This window comes from Parambassis ranga, chromosome 22 (assembly GCF_900634625.1).
Source record: "Parambassis ranga chromosome 22, fParRan2.1, whole genome shotgun sequence".
Lineage (NCBI taxonomy): Eukaryota > Metazoa > Chordata > Actinopteri > Ambassidae > Parambassis > Parambassis ranga.
The window spans coordinates 6139378-6155574 of NC_041042.1; the positions used below are offsets into that span (position 1 = coordinate 6139378).

Genomic DNA, 16197 nt, shown 5'->3' on the forward strand with positions numbered 1-16197 from the left:
TTCATGTCTTTAACCCCGAGATAAAAAGGGTTAAAATCCCGAGATAAGAATTCGAGTAATTAGCTTAGATCAACCTAGACTAAAAAAAGAATAAATAAAAGCATTTATTAATTTGCTGAGCTGAGCTTGTACATCAGGTACTAATGATAATATTCTTTATTTTAGACATCAAACTGATGTCTAATAATTAAATCATTGTTTTAAGTTTTGGAGAGTAACATATCTCTTACTTTTACTACTCAGTGAACCACAACATTTGCTTTTTGCGGTATAATAGAGCCTTAGGCAGTGCACGCCCTTACACTGAAAATGTTGTAATGTTTCATGCTGCAAAAATGCTCTTTTAGGGCGCTGACTGATCTGCCTCCGAGCTTTAATTTTGAAACACGGAGAGGAAGTGACGTCACATCCTGTGACTGTAGCCAGTTTGTTTTGGTAGTAGTCACCTGCTTGTCGCAGTTATTACAGTTTCTGTCGTCGCTTTTTTAGTCTGTGCGTAGTTCAGGTCTTGAACATGGACTGCTGCATCGTGTCCGCGTTGTGCTTTTTGATACCCGTGTATTTACTTGTTCACTTCGTGTGTTTTATTTTCGCGGATGCAGACTTTACACTTCTGCTGGCAAGTCTGGCAGGACACAAACCAGGTGCGTTAACCTGTGTGCTTTGTTTTTTTTTTTACATTTCTGATCTCTAACATAGACAGTGATCTCTATTACTGGTCTGTTAATGTTTGAGCAGCAAATTAATCTTGGAGCTAACCGAGCCTAGCCTGTGTGTTGACAAGAACTATAGGTTATAATAATTAAGTGTATTTTACCACGTGTAATGTAACAGTAGGCTACCTTTATAACATCAAAGCACTGTGTATTTAGGCAGATTCACACAGACTTATGACATCTAGGGCAACCATAGATTTAGAGTTTGATTAAACTTAATATGGGTCAGAGAGTATAGCTATTATAGCATAACAGCTCTGTTTGAGTAAAAAATCTGTATATTTTGTGATAAGCAGAGGCCAAACTGAGAGGGCTGGTGGTGTGGATCACTGGAGCCTCCAGTGGTATTGGAGAAGAGCTGGCCTATCAGCTGGCAAGGTGTGGGTCGCGTCTCATCTTGTCTGCTCGCCGTGAGGATGAGCTGAACAGAGTGAAACGCCATTGTTTAGGTAACTTTAGGTCTTCAGTCAGTTCAGGTTCAGTGTAACACAGTAACAGTATATTAGGTTTTCACAGGAGTTTGTGTCATTCAGCTGAACTCCTTTTGTCATTTACTCTTCAAGAGAACTCTGACCTTGAGGATGAGCATATTCTTGTTCTTCCACTTGATTTGTTGGAAAGGACGTCACATGAAGAAAAAGCAAAAACTGCCATTCAGCACTTTGGGCATGTAAGGCCACTGTAGTTACAAAAAATAAACAGTTCTATTTGATTACAACTCAATCATATTATTTCACTTTACTTTTACAGATTGACATCCTCATTAACAATGGCGGCCGGAGCCAGCGCTCTCTGTGCTTAGAGACCAATGTTGATGTGTACAAGACTTTGATGGAGCTCAACTTCCTCGGCACAGTCTCTATAACCAAGCAGGTGTTGCCTCACATGACGCAGAGGGGTACTGGTAGCATTGTGACTGTCAGCAGCGTTGTTGGCCTTGCTGGGGCACCCCTGGCAACAGGATACTCTGCCAGCAAACATGCTCTTCAGGTGAAGGGATTTCAAAAAGTACATTACTTTCTGGGTTTTGAAAACTCAATTGTTTGCTTCTTGGTTGGGCAGATTTAGTTTACCGTATTTATAGTTACATGTTATGTATGTAGAAGAAATATATTTACAAGCAGTTACCAGTTCCACCTCTGTAACTCTTGTATCTGCATATACGCAGGGTTTCTTTAATTCCCTCCGATCTGAGCTGACTGACCATCCAAAAATACTCATCAGCACAGTGTGTCCAGGGCCAGTGCAATCACAGATTGTCAAAAATGCCTTCACAGAGGAGCTAAATAAGGTAATGAATCTCCTCTTATGTGATATGTGTGACATAATACCTGTTTCAGGGGGTGTTTTCAGTAACCACTTTTCCTTCCATTCCTTAAGCCTGTGACCACTGTTGGTAATCAGGAACACAAGATGCCAACAAGTCGCTGTGTACGTTTAATGCTGGTGGGAATTGCCAATGGTGTCAAGGAAATGTGGATCGCTCAGCAGCCTTTCCTCCTGTTTTACTATGCGTGGCAGTATACTCCCACGTTTGCCTGGGCCGTCACAAACCTGCTGGGAAGAAAAAGAGTGCAGAATTTCAAAGCTGGTCTGGTAGGTACAAAAACCTTGTGTCACCCTAAAGCAAACACATTGCATGATTTTACAAAATACAACTGACAACATCAAGATATATTTGGGAGCTTTCATCAGTTAATTAAGTAGGACCCACTTTTAGTTTTAGAGCATCACATAAACACAATATCTTTCCTGTTTATTTACCTAAATGGTTGCAATGTAGAGATATTACTGAAGCCCAATAGACCTTTCTAAAGCAGCGACTCGTTACAACTGGGAAGGCACAGGTGTATTCATGACAGCTGCATTCCTGTCATTGCCTATTGTTTTTGTACTAGGCCTATGCTTTTCGCTATTGTCAGGTCCAACATAGGAGAATCAGATAGATCCAAACAGCCATGTTTACACGATCTTACAAAATATTAGCCAAAAGAAATGAGGCTCTGGTGCTCTACTGGCCGGCATATAATCTTAAATCTTCTTTTACTCTGAGCACATCAGAAAGACTTGGATTTGATGGGGCCATTTTCTGTAAGCTAAGCTTCGCTCCAGATTTTTCGAAGTTTGCTCTATTGAACCTGAGACCAGGAAATCTCAATCGTATGAACAAACTGAAAATACTTGAATAAAGTGCTTGTCACAGACTATGCAGAGCTGTCTCTTAACAGCTGGAGGGCCTCAGCTGTTACTGACCTTGCTCCAGTCTAATAAGAAGGCTAGTGTATGACAGTGAGCATGCCTACTTCCCTGCAGTGATTGCTGGCTGGCTGGCTGACCAGTGTGTCTGGTGGCCTCTGCTGGACTGTGACAGCTGAGGGCCATGCAGAAAGGTCATGTTCCAACTGGCCGGCCCAAAAGAAAACTATAACCTCCCTAAATACAATCGTATTCCTCAACAGTTGAAAGCAGAGCAGAAAGAAAGCAGAGTGACCACCATGCAATGACTCAGAATTTACAAATCACATTATGAACATCTAGTTCTAATTTAGTTGTCCAAAGTCAGTGCTAACGGTGAGCTTTTTTCTTTTGCAGGATGCAGACTCTGCATACTTCAGTAAACCTAAGACCTCTTAAGTTGCTTTCTGAAGAAGAACCACTTCATTGCATTCCTAAAGTTGGACTTTCAGCAAAAAATCTGCTTTTCTTCTAGAATTTAAGGGCACAATAACATAAGGCCTAAAGGCTCCGTTCAAAATTCCAAAAGAATTTTCAAATATATTTTGAATGGCTAAATAACTTTTACTATGTGGCAAGTTTGTTCAATAAAACATAACCAAAGCTGCCTTTAACAAGCTATTTTATTAGAAGTATATACAGTTACACATATAAAAATGAATATGTACATGAAACTGTGGACAAATCCATTTAACTCTTCATTCTGAATTCGTAAACAAGTGAATTGTAAACAAACAAATAGCACTAAACACCATTCACATACAGCAAGACATACCCAAGGCACATCCTTGATATCTTTAAGAAAACATTAAGTCTTGTCCCTTTTTGTAGGCATGAAAGGGAAATTACATTAAAAATGTGAAACCTAAAATGTACAATAAAATCAGAGGTATTCAGTATGTGTGTCCTAGAGGGGAGGTGGCTACATTTATTTATGTTGTGTTTAAGCACAAACATTAATAAACCACAAAACAGGTGTTGGAAACTGGTGAAAACCTAAAACTGCTCAACTCTGTTTCAATAATTATATGCCTGAATCCAAAATTACTTTTGAATGTGCTTTTGTCAGAATCTGTTTTTTGCAACACTGGTGATGCCAAAGCCCCTCTACAGTGCAGTAATTGAGGCACTGAAAATTTAATTAAATGTGAAAACAAGCAACATTCTTCATAACACGTGAGCAGTTTAAAGGTAGGGTAAGAGATTTTGAAAACTCAGCGAGTCAGCCAGATTGTAAAAGTAAACACACGCCCCTTTTCTCTCGGAGCTCACCCCGAAGCCACACCTCCCAATCACATGGACGTTACCGGAAGAAGAGCTGCGGTCTGTGACTTCGGCCATCATGCACATACCTCTCTGGTGCGTGCAGAGCAGGAAGAGAGTGACAACCAACCAATGCTCCGCGCAGGTTCGTCCCGGAGGATCGGCTGATGTTTTTAGCGTTTTTATAGCTTCCACAGATGAATAATATTCATCGTTTTAATGCGAAACTGCCGAACTAATTAGTTGCTATTGAATTGTAAAAAGAAGTTACACTAATTTAACAAAAAGTGCATCAGAATAAATCTCCTACCCTACCTTTAATGTGAAAACTGATTAAAGCTTTTTCTTCACTTTGATATAGTTGGACTGAAATGCATCTGAGTATGTAGGAGGGGCAGATGGAACTATAGGTCACAGACAGGGGAAGTGAAGCGGGGCAGATGAGTAAATGGGATATCCTAGAGGGGGATCGGCTGCCTGAACAGTTAGATTTCTTAGCATGAAGGGGTGAGCCTGAATGCTGTATCGTTCCTCGTCATCATTAGTAGCATACAGGAGCTCCCAGGAAAGGTTTGCCCACTGGCCTCGCACCCCCTCTCCATTCAGCCTGCCCACCTGTACCAACTGCTCCTGCAGGGACAGAACTCGTCCCGTGTAGGTACCCTGTAGACAAGAAGGACAAAATGTTACTAATTCTGAGCAATTTATGTTGATTTTATGACAGTGATGGAGAGACTTAAGTTTAGGTATTAATATTACGTAAATCAAGACTGGCATACCATTCAATATCTTGAAGCAGGGCAACTGGGCTTGTTAGAGTTCCTTGAAATTGTTTTGGTGCTCCTCCAAGCATCCAAGCTTCATCAGTTTATATGTAAAACATCTTAAAGAAACTCTGAAGTCCAGTTGCCCTGCTACAACAACAAGTTTCAACGAGAAAGGACCTGGATGACTGAAAATCTTCATCGACAAAACTGGCATGTCTTTAATTACCATAGTAAGGTCATGTCCAAGAGAGAATAGGAAGGGTTTCTCCTGAAGGATGCTGTCATGCCAGCCTTTTTCTGTCACCAGGCCAATGTACCAGTCCCTTTCATATTCCTCCAAAGTGCTAAACAGCTCCTCTGGGGACTCCATTGGTCCCAGGCTTGCTTGATCAAACAATAGTTTGAAACTGAACCTAAGGGGAAACAAATAGAGAGATCTCTTGTGGATCTTCTAGCACAAAGTTTGCTGATCATAGTCATAAAATATATAGACGTAGTATTTTTACCTGAAAGCCTTAAGCACAAGCTGGTAAAGTTCTTTACTTGAGGACAGCCAGTCGAGTCCTTCTGTCCATGGTACATCTCCACAATAGAGCCTGTAGACATAACTTGGACTTGTGAAGGCAGATTCTGCTCCCAGTGAGATGAGACATGAGAGTGCAACCTGAACATGAAGTTCTTTTAAGACTTCATCCTCCTTCAGGGCTTTGGTCATGTCCTCAGAGGTCTCACCCTGCACGGCAGGACCAAACTGCCCCAAGGTAAATCGAAACCATTCCTCTGGAAATAAAGGCCTGAGTGCCAACAAGCGGGATGGTAGTAATGGTGCTGTCCTCCACCCTGTTGGTAGGTTAAATACCTCTGATTGAGGGCAGCTGAAGTTCAGATGAGGGAGAGACCCAGGGCTCTCTCTGAAGCCTTCTTGGTTACGGCCTTTATCAACTGCTGGCATCCCCATGCCTAGTCCCAGAGGCTGCAATGGCTGCAGGGCGGAGAGGGCCATGTTTTCAAACAGACTGTCCATCTCCACTGAGCCGGGTAGAGAGGCTCCTGTCTGCAGCATTGTGTGTCCACCCTGGGCCTCTGCAGTCACTAATGCCACTGTCCGTCTGGCTGGTTGCGGTCCAAAAAGGTCATCTTCATCTGACCAATCACCAAAGGAGGTCAAACTGGAGCTGTCCTGTGTGAACCTGAGAGAGGACACATTGGATTCTACCATAACAACCTCTGGAGGTTGGTTACAGGTAGTCTGGGCTACCTGTGAGGACTGGGACTTCATGCCTCCAACCCCTGACCCTTCTTCACTGCTCCATAGAAATCCTTTATGCTTCTGCACGCAATATCGGAGCAGTAACCAGATCAGTGCTTTCATGAAATCATCCTGAAGTTTCCTCAAGTTGTCATGAGAGTCAATGATGCCAGAGAGAACATTTCTGGCATCAGAATATACTCGCACTGCAAGTGCAGCACAGGGGGTAAGGGCATTGCCCCAGTGCAGGTTAAAGCCCTGGGTAAAACCGAGGCGTTCAGGGCGCTCAAAAGCAGCCTCGAATACCTCATCCACCCTCCGGGCCTCCACTGTGTGACAAGATGTTTCTTGTAGTTCCAGACCCTGTCACGAACCACACCATGTTATATTGTTACATGTTACAACTGCAATCATTCTGAATAGGCAAACAAAACAATAAGAGTACCTTAATATTGACTGTGCAGTAGCCATAACCTCTCTCCAGGATCATTATCCAAACCATTCGGTCCTGAAAGCGGCCAAGAAAATGGGATCCGGGGGCTAAAGAACCTATACATGTAGAGAAAGTCACGTCATTGGTGCATCTAACATATAAGATGTAATATGTGAATTGACATCAGGAAAAAAAGCACACAACATACAGCATGTAACACACAGGAGAGTCTTCATGCATACCACTTTCATTTTGTATCATTTGTGCATTCCTCTCCTGACTTCATCGATAACATAGAGAGATGAGACATGTACCATCACAATGGTACAGGAAGGTCATGATACTACTTTAACTGGCTGACTGCACTGAGATCTAAATATTAAATCTCTTGATGTTCTTAGCTTTCCATTAGTCTCTAAAGCTTTGCTCCTTTTATACAATGTGGAATTCTTATTTTTGGAGACAGACATTTATTTCAAACCAGATGAACAGCAATGGCAAGGTGAAGCAGGCTTTTGTTTTAAGTTGACTAGTGCTTGCTTGGCTCAAGGATAATGTCATGTCCCATAACGACATCTCAGAATAGTCCCAGCCGCTACCTCGTGATGTGAAGTGACAGACTGGGCAGATTCCTTTCCTGCTCACTGCTCTATGGCCCCCAGTGTGAGCGAAGCAAAAGAACACTGCAAACTGCCATCGTTTGACTGTGAGCATCAACCTAACAAGCAACGTTTCTGAATTATACATCGTAGCTACAGCACCCCATGCTCAAAAACAAGAGCGATTACATCACCTCATTAGTTTTGAATCATCAATCCATTGAATAACCAGTGTCTACTCGCACTGTTTTTTTAAGTCTTGCTCCCTCCTGATCAAGCAGAGAACAAAATCCAAGCAGCAGCTCAGTTTAGCCTAGGAGTATTACACAGTTAATGTTGTGGAAACATTTGGATGTAATGAATACAGATCAGAGCATTTTTTTTGGGTCACTTCACAGGAAGCTCAACAGGATCACGTAAGCTTGCATTACTGCAGTACTCCAGAAAATGCTGCTCACAACAGCATTCCCCGTATTTAAACATACAAGATGATGCATCAGTGCTCTTTGATCTGCATATAGACCCCACTTGACTTACACACACGGTCAATGTAAAGTGTAAAGTCAAACCATACTTCACTACTAAATTGTGTAGCGGTGAGCAGCACAATACTGGGTGTACTGTCACTTAAACACAAAACCAAAATCACCATAAATTTATTTTTTTTTAGCTTTTGATAAATAAATAAATAATAAATAATTTGCTTAAAATCTGATCAATGATTAATAATCTCTAAACTGATGTGACTAAGTCATCACAGAGAATCACGTTAAAATGTATTTTTGTAATGTGTTACTACCATTGACAAGCAAACTTCAACCAGCAGCGAGCTGCAAGGCAACCATAGTGATTGTCTGGCAGAAATTGCTGTTTTTCTTCTGCCATGGGATGTCTATGGCAGCCCATAGAACCGTCTGCTGGAAAGTTGTGAAATTTGGCACACTAATTCAGATCAGTACTATTAGTATTTTTTGACAAAGCTTCATGTCAGCACCACCCACACTCCAGCGCCACCAACTGCTCAAAGTTGGAGCTGCATTGTCTGTAATGTTTGACGCGATTTTCTAGTATCGTTGGAATCATTAGATCAAGCCAATTCCACTGCACCCATGCCTTTTTTCGCCTACTTAGATTTTCTTCCATTTTGGAATTTTTTCGAAAATGAAACTATATTTTCAGCGGTCGCATAGTTTGTCCGATTCTCACGAAATTTGGTATATATCATCGTTACTTTGACTGAGCCTCACAAAAGTTAACAGTTTTTGTCTTTGGATTTTGAAGTGTTCACCCAGTACAGCCAATTCGACAGAATGGTGTCAAACAGGAATCTCTGCAGTGCTTTGGCATATTGTATCCAAACTTGGTCCCATGACTTCTGACCCCTTCACTGTGGGTCACAACAAATTTGGTGTATATTTATATATAAAAAAAATGTGTTTTGACTAATTTCTCATGATGTGTTTGGGTTAGAAACTGAATTCCAAGTTCTCAAATTTGGTGCAGTTTGGTCACTAGAGGGATGTAACTGTGTTGTGAGGCCTAAAGAGTGCTAAAGACCATTTCTCTGACTTAACTAACATAAGATAAGATAAGATAAGATAAAACTTTATTAATCCCGAAGGAAATTCTTGTGCCAGAGGTATCAAGTTACAACTACACTGTGTTACTGTAGTTACTTCAGCCTCCTTCGCTGCTTGGCCACCTCATTGCTGCTTGCAACTCAATTTTTAGACATCTTACTATTTAGAAATGTAAATATATATGGATAATATATTAGCATTCACTATCGCAGAGCAACAGTGGAATGGTTATACCTCAGATTTAGAACCTTTTACTTAATTTAAAACATCAGACAGAAAAGATGAAGGAATGAACAACTAACCCAGTGACCCTCTCGCAAAGGCCACCCTCAGAGCAGAGGCCAGGCTGCCACTCATTTGCTGGTAGAAGATTGAGTCTGGGCAGGCACAGGCAGTGCCCACAGGCCCTGGCCAGCTTCGCTGAGGCCTGGGAAATCCCACAAGGAAGATGGGCAGAGTAAAAAGGGGCAGCAAAGGGGCAGAGAGCAGGGCAGAAAGGGTCACCACTGCCAGCAACAGTGGGCACAGGGAGGCGTTTAGAGCAAGGAGAGTTCCAGCCGACTGACGGCGCTGCTTCTTCTCTGTCCAAGATGTCACCAACACAGTTAGGGTGAACTTTAGCTTGGCCAGGAACTGGGTCAGTCTGTCAAATAGCAGACCCACCTAGACAAGAAACACAGGCAAACATAAGAGACTGGTCTACTGAGCCATTAGCCTTCAGTTGGTGTGCAATAAACAGTGATTTTTAATTTACATTATGCATTTATTGTTGTCTTTTTAATTTTTAAATATTATCCAAACACTTTAGCAGCAGTGTAAAATTAAAATATAATGAACAATGTACCTTTCTGAGGACAAAAAGGTAAATGTTAAATGGGGTAATTGTAAACATATCTATATTTATTTTCACATTTATTTTCTAATGGTTTCCGTACCCATTTACAAAAACTGTTCTGTTTAGGTCAGATATAACCATCCGCAGACAGTAAGGAATAGGGAATTTGTGTTTAACCTCACCAGAAGAAGCTGCACTCCGGTTCCCAAGTTGTCCCATCCTGGTAGTGTATTGTTACCAACTACTAGTCGCACCAAGACAACCACTACCATTTGGAACAGAGCATCCTCTGAGCTCTGCCATGCCTGCACAGTAACAAGGAGAAAACATCGTGCTGAACATGACAGGTACAAAAATCAAGTTAAGGACACTCGTTAATTAAACATCATTTAGTCTAATAAAAGAAACAAAGAAAGACGTTTTGAAAATATTTCAAAAGGACTTGTTTTTCACTGTCACACTTTTCCTATAAACAAAGATCAGTGATTTAAACTGGTCACATTTAAAGTCTGTTGGGAATTACTTTAAAATAAGTTTCCATGTTAAGAAATCTGCATGCTACATTCATGCTGTTACTGTATGCAAGTGTCAGTGTAGCATACCACTCTAAAGGCCCGTGTGAATCCCACACTGAGGGAAACCCTGTGTAGCAGCTGCAGAGATTTGTCCATAGAAAGGAAAGCAATCATTGCAAATGGAGATGCTGTGAAGACACATAGTAAATGGAGGTCAGATACACTCAAATATAGTGCATTGTTCTTTCCGGTGGCAGGTGTGAGCATTTGACATATACAGACATAAAATATTCATTGTAACAAACTCACCAAGATAAAGAAGAGCTCTTCTGATTGCAGCAGCAATGTACAATCTTTTGTTTCTTTGCTTGAATGTTTGCACATTAGACATGCCTTTAGGGTACAGTGGATTGAGGAACACTCCTCCAAATATGTAGGCCCCCTGGATCTCTCTTAGAGCCCAGCAGATGCAAAAGAGTACGAGGAGGAGGTAGCTGACAGGAGCCTGGGGTCCCATAACCAAACTCTGGAACTGAGCTGAACTAAGGAAGTGATGCAACAGCCCTGCTTCTGCCATTGCTACCAGTAGCAGGCTCAAATATAGCAGAAGCTCCCTGCAGCCCAGACTCCAGCCAAAGGAACTGGGAGGAGGAGGTGGCGACCCCACTCTGCGCAACCCATGGTCCCCGAAAGCTGTCTTGGAACCCCTGCAGAGTGTGCCAACCTGGCTGAGGTCCAGGCTGAGCAGAAATCCCATGGAGACAGAAAAGAGTACCACGCCCAGTGTTGATGGGATGAAGTAATTACATACAGCTACACCGGAAGATACACCAAACATCAACAGCAGCCTGTGGGGCAGAGAATACACACACAAAAATTACTTATATTACACCAGCTAATGTCACAGTTCAATGCAACTACTGGAATCTGATGAGGACAGTATTCCCACAGGCTGTGTTCAGGATACACATCCAATATTATATATAATATTATATTATATAAACAGAATGGTTTCAGGTTGCTTGACAATGTCAACAACCTCTCATGTTTGCTCTCTGTAATGATGGTTGTTGCATTTTTTTTTGGTTGTTCCACTCTCTTTCTCTTTCATCCTCTCTGTCCTGTCTACCTCTTCTTCTCCTCCATCCAGCCAGCTATCAGCAGGAAGGTTCTCTCTTATGAGCCGGGTCCTGTTCAAGGAGGAGGGGTCCAGGCTCTGGGTTTCTATAAAGCGCCTTGAGACAATTTTGATAGTAAAAAGCGCTATATAAATAAAATTGAATTGAACATTTCTCCACTAACTGACAATAAACTGGGTGAGAAACTGACAGCGATGCAGGTAGAGCCCCTCCTTGTGTCATGGATTGTGGACTATCTAACTGGTAGACCCCAGTATGTGCGTATGCAGCGGTGTTTGTTTGACACAGTCCCACAAGGGAGAGTCCTCTCTACCTTCCTCTTCACGCTCTACACCTGACTTCAGCTACCAGATGTTTTCTGATGACTCTGCCATAGTGGGATGTATCAGCAAAGGTGGAGAGTCTGAGTACAGGACTGTGGTGGACAGCTTTGTCACGTGGTGTGAGCAGAACCATCTGCTGCTCAATGTAGCAAAGACAAGGGAGCTGGTTGTGGACCTGAGGAGGACCAAGACACACATGGCTCCAGTTTCCATTGGTGGGCAGAGTGTGGATTACAAATACCTGGGAGTGGTTTTGGACAATAAACTTGACTGGACTAAAAACACTGAAGCCTTCTACAAGAAGGGCCAGAGCCGCCTCTATTTTCTGAGGAGGCTCAACATCTGTCGGACTATGCTGAGGATTTTTTATGAGTCTGTGGTTGCCAGTGCCATTAAACTTATCAAAAGGGCCGGTGATGTTGTGGGGGTGGAGCTGGATTCCTTGACAGCAGTGTCAGACAGAAGGATGCTGTCTAAGCTGCAGGGGATCCTGGAGAACAGATTCCATCCTCTCCACCATGTGCTGCTGAGGTGCAGGAGTACTTTCAGTGCCAGACTGATCCCTCCTAAATGCACCACTGAGTGTCACAGGAGGTCATTCTCTCCTGTGGCCATCAAACTGTACAACTCCTCCCTCTGAGATCAGACAATCTGATCTAACACACTGTCTTGTTAATTATATCCATATTGGATTTATTGTAGACACTGTAAGATTTTACTGCACATAGTATAGGTTGTATTATAGATGACTACCAGTTTTCACTTGCCTGGATTTTACTTGAATGTTTATTAATGTTTAGAATTTATTAGGTTTTATTTTTATTCTACTCTTACTATTTTACCTTATTTTATATTTCTAACCTGTTTTTTGAGTATACATGGAGAACCTGGAATGCAAGCAGTTTCCTCCTGGGTATTTCTGATTCTGATTCTGAATACTGACACTGTTGCTTGAAATTCAAATTATGACTGGATTAATACGCAGCATACATAACTTATTTAGACATGACATATATTTCAATGCCAACTGAAAATAAATCACACCCGTTGTGAAATTACCATACATACATTTGGAGAAATACATTTTTACATTTGTTGTGACATCAAAATTACCTAAAAAGAAAAAATGGCTTGAGATGTGAGTATAATGTCCAGCACTTAAAATGTTAAATACAACCATAGGCTTGACTGGAAAATTATTACAATGTTTACCTGAGGTTGCTAGACATGGGTGATCCTCCTAAACCAAACACGAGAGCCTGTTCCATGCCCCAGAGGAGCAGAGCATCCAGGGGAGGCAGTATACCTAGTGCCCACAGTAGAGGTAGAAAGAGGAACAGCACATGGAGAACCTGACTGGCCAGCTGGAGTTCAGGGACAGGGTCTGAAAACCTTCACATTACAGACAAATGTTGTTTACATTATTATGACAGCAATTACGATAATATTCCTTAAGATGATTGCTCAGTAAATGTACAGCTGTTTTATTATTCTGCTCACCGATCAGCCAAGTCCACAGTGACGAAAATTAAAATATAGAGGGGTCGGATGAGTGGGGTGATCTCATAAGTGTCCTGTGCCTGGAAAGTGGCAGTCTCTGTAGCCGTATTAACAATGAGGGAATACTCCGCTATGCACAGAGTCACCCAACTCAGGACAAAGACTATCACGGATACACCAATGCTGCCATAAAGAGCAGTGAGTCTGCCAAGGAGCACATACCATGTCCCAAAGCCGCAGACTACTCCTGCTAGTACTGTGTGCAGTACCACATTTAGTCCAAACCGCTTCCCAGGAGCAATGAATCGAACCGTCTCTGGGCTGACACAATGGGTAAATTCCACTTCTTCTTCATCAACTAGGATGTTGGGAGCACCAAGTCTCTCCACTGTGCCACTCCTCCGAGCCGCATACAATGCCAGGGCCTGGACACCCGCAGCAGCCCCAAACATAAGCATACCAGAGAGCACTGCGGCATGAAGCTCTTGAAGCAGCTGCAGCTGGCAGAGCAAAGTACCAATGCCCCCAAAAAGCCATGGTGTCAAGAACAAGACTGCCTGATTGACATACACATATGGTGGGGCACAGTAGCCCAACTTGAAGCGTGGACCCCCCAACACTGTCTGGGGGAAGCGCTTCCAGAAGAACTCCTGCTTGTACTCATTAAGAAGGGGCACATCTGGCCCCATTCTGACCATTCCCGAAAGGGTGGCAGGTCATCTCCATGCAGCTGACGGAGGGTTTCCATTCATTGTTTCAGGCACAGGGAAGACTCTGCAAATAGGTACACCTTCAGTTAGACACAGGAATCATTATAACTGCCATTATGATACTAGATGAAGTACAATACAATAATGTAAGAGGGGCAACATATTACTGCCCCTGTCATTACAGTAACATTACACACACTGATTAAAACAACTGTAAAATAGTAGAAAATTATAGGTACATTTTAAAACCAACGGAACAGGCATATGGTATACTGGGAAAAACGTTTTTGCGGATATAGGAACGTTCTGAAAGACACACTGTGTATCAACAATAAACAAAAATACATCCAAGCAACAGCTACTGAGCTGAAAGCAAACAGAGCAGCAGCTTGTTGATGCGCTTACGTGGGCTAACATTTTCGGGGTAGTAACAAGACATTTCTTATCTTACCTCATATATCCAAAACAGGTTATTTAAGCAAAATAAATAGTTTCCTCCGCAGCATTTCTGGTTCTTCACCTTAGCTAGCTCTATTATTGTTAGCTAACGCAGCAGGCAAGTCTATTAAGCTTGACTATCCGTTAGCTTGCTGTTACTAGCAGGTAAATAGAAGTAAGTTGGCAACCGTGGGAGATAAACTTACCGTTAACGGTGTAATAGGCAACAGCAGATACGCTCTATGCAGTATTTCACGGTGTAATTGGGTTTTACTAATAAAAACAGTGGGTAATCGACTGCTTCAACATTAGCTGCTAAGCTAACCGCTAGATAGCCAGGCAACATCGGCATGATACACATTCAGATTGTAGCCAATCGGAGTAGAGAGGGGAGAAGAGCGAGCTCTATGATTGGTCAAGGCCTGACTATCCCCCGCCTCCTGCATCACCAAACCCCGCCCCATCGACAACTATACACAAAGGCTGTGATTACTGTTCCTTTTGATGTTTAACGTGAAATATTCATATATTCGAGGGTAGGGATGGCAAAATACCGAGAGAGCAGCAAAATGGTGAGCTCTGCGCAAAACGACCTATTGGATTTCGATTTGTACATTTACTGGACTATAATTATCAATTTATATATTTATTTTGTTCATAACTTGGAAAATGTCAGTACACCTGCCAATACCGACATACTCTCACATGTATAGCCTACATCAATAAAAGCAAGCAGCACTTTGCGTTAAGTGACATAAAGTCACTTTAATGTGGACTGCTCTGAACTGATTAGAATGGAATTAATTAAAGTAGGCCTAAATACTAACCTAAATTCTAACTTAGGCCTACTTTACATATTTTAGTTCAATGGCACTCTATAATTCTATTCCAGTACATCACAGGGACCTCCACTGTACTACACGTCACTGCCTGATAGCTTTGGTTACTTTGCAAATTACATTTTCATTACATTACATTTTCACTGTTTTATTACCAGAGAAAACCACTGATTGATCTGATCCTTGATTGTTTGTGAAAATCTGAAGAATTACAAGCTTTCCTTTATGGTTTGAAAATTAATTCTCCTTGTCAAATAAACCTTCTTGGATTTCCTGAAATGCATCTTCACAAAGCCGACAACAGTTTGCTTTTCTGAGCTAGTGTAAAGTTTACTTTTACAACATGTGTGCTTCTCACAGCAGCACTACAAAGTGTGATGACATTGCATGATGCATAACTAAGATACACTGTAATGCAGCAGTGATGCTGATCCAAAGACACCACATTTAAAATGGTGGCAAGATCATTTTAATGCACAATAAAACTTTCAAAGAAACGAACTTTATCAGACCTGTATTATTCCCAAAACCCACCTCCCACAGTCTATACAGGACAGAGCAGATTAGAAAGTGGATGGATGGATGTATGGTACCAAATTACAGGGTTTCCACAATAGACACCATCCTTTTTTGAAAGTTTTGAAATTACATTAACTCCCCCCCCTGCATTGTTTATTTTCTTTATCCTAAATATTTTTTCCACCTATAGGCGCTTGCTGGTATCCTTAAATCCTGAGTCTAATGCGCTCAGACGACTCTCAAACACTGACAAAAGATTAAGAATATTAATACTACATTGTAAATCCTTGTTATCATGTTCTTAATACAAAAAGAGCAAATCCTACAAGTGTTTTATTATTTCAATATAATGAAAGGGATTGTGCCCAAGTGTCTGTCTCTCTAAAATACTGATTTACCTAGAAATAAGGAGGGCAAAAAAGACGGATCATAAAGTGATAACTAAAAAGGCCACAATATCAACAGAAAAAAGATAACAATCTGGGGCAAAGGAGATTAAATTGTTGTTGTTCATTGTGGTGGATAAGGCTGGGCAGG

The 16197-nt window shown here is 41.7% G+C and overlaps 2 protein-coding genes across 3 annotated transcripts; one reads left to right on the plus strand and one right to left on the minus strand.

Moving 5' to 3' along the window:
- Positions 1-403: 403 nt before the first annotated feature.
- dhrs7 (dehydrogenase/reductase (SDR family) member 7) lies at positions 404-3953 on the plus strand. 2 transcript variants are annotated; one of them, XM_028395809.1, is made up of 7 exons: positions 404-644; positions 1010-1165; positions 1280-1386; positions 1467-1706; positions 1885-2007; positions 2097-2312; positions 3309-3953. In XM_028395809.1, the coding sequence occupies exons 1-7, from the start codon at positions 515-517 to the stop codon at positions 3348-3350; spliced, it is 1014 nt and encodes a 337-aa protein (XP_028251610.1). In that variant the 5' UTR covers positions 404-514; the 3' UTR covers positions 3351-3953. The 2 variants fall into 2 exon arrangements, with proteins under 2 accessions (XP_028251610.1, XP_028251611.1); XM_028395810.1 differs by having other exon boundaries at positions 1013-1165.
- A 99-nt stretch (positions 3954-4052) lies between these two features.
- pcnx4 (pecanex 4) lies at positions 4053-14639 on the minus strand. The gene is made up of 11 exons (XM_028395808.1): positions 14509-14639; positions 13155-13928; positions 12867-13046; positions 10502-11040; positions 10280-10380; positions 9860-9982; positions 9145-9505; positions 6676-6779; positions 5488-6593; positions 5208-5394; positions 4053-4877 (listed from the first exon to the last, which is right to left on the minus strand). The coding sequence occupies exons 2-11, from the start codon at positions 13850-13852 to the stop codon at positions 4626-4628; spliced, it is 3651 nt and encodes a 1216-aa protein (XP_028251609.1). The 5' UTR covers positions 13853-13928; positions 14509-14639; the 3' UTR covers positions 4053-4625.
- Positions 14640-16197: the final 1558 nt, after the last annotated feature.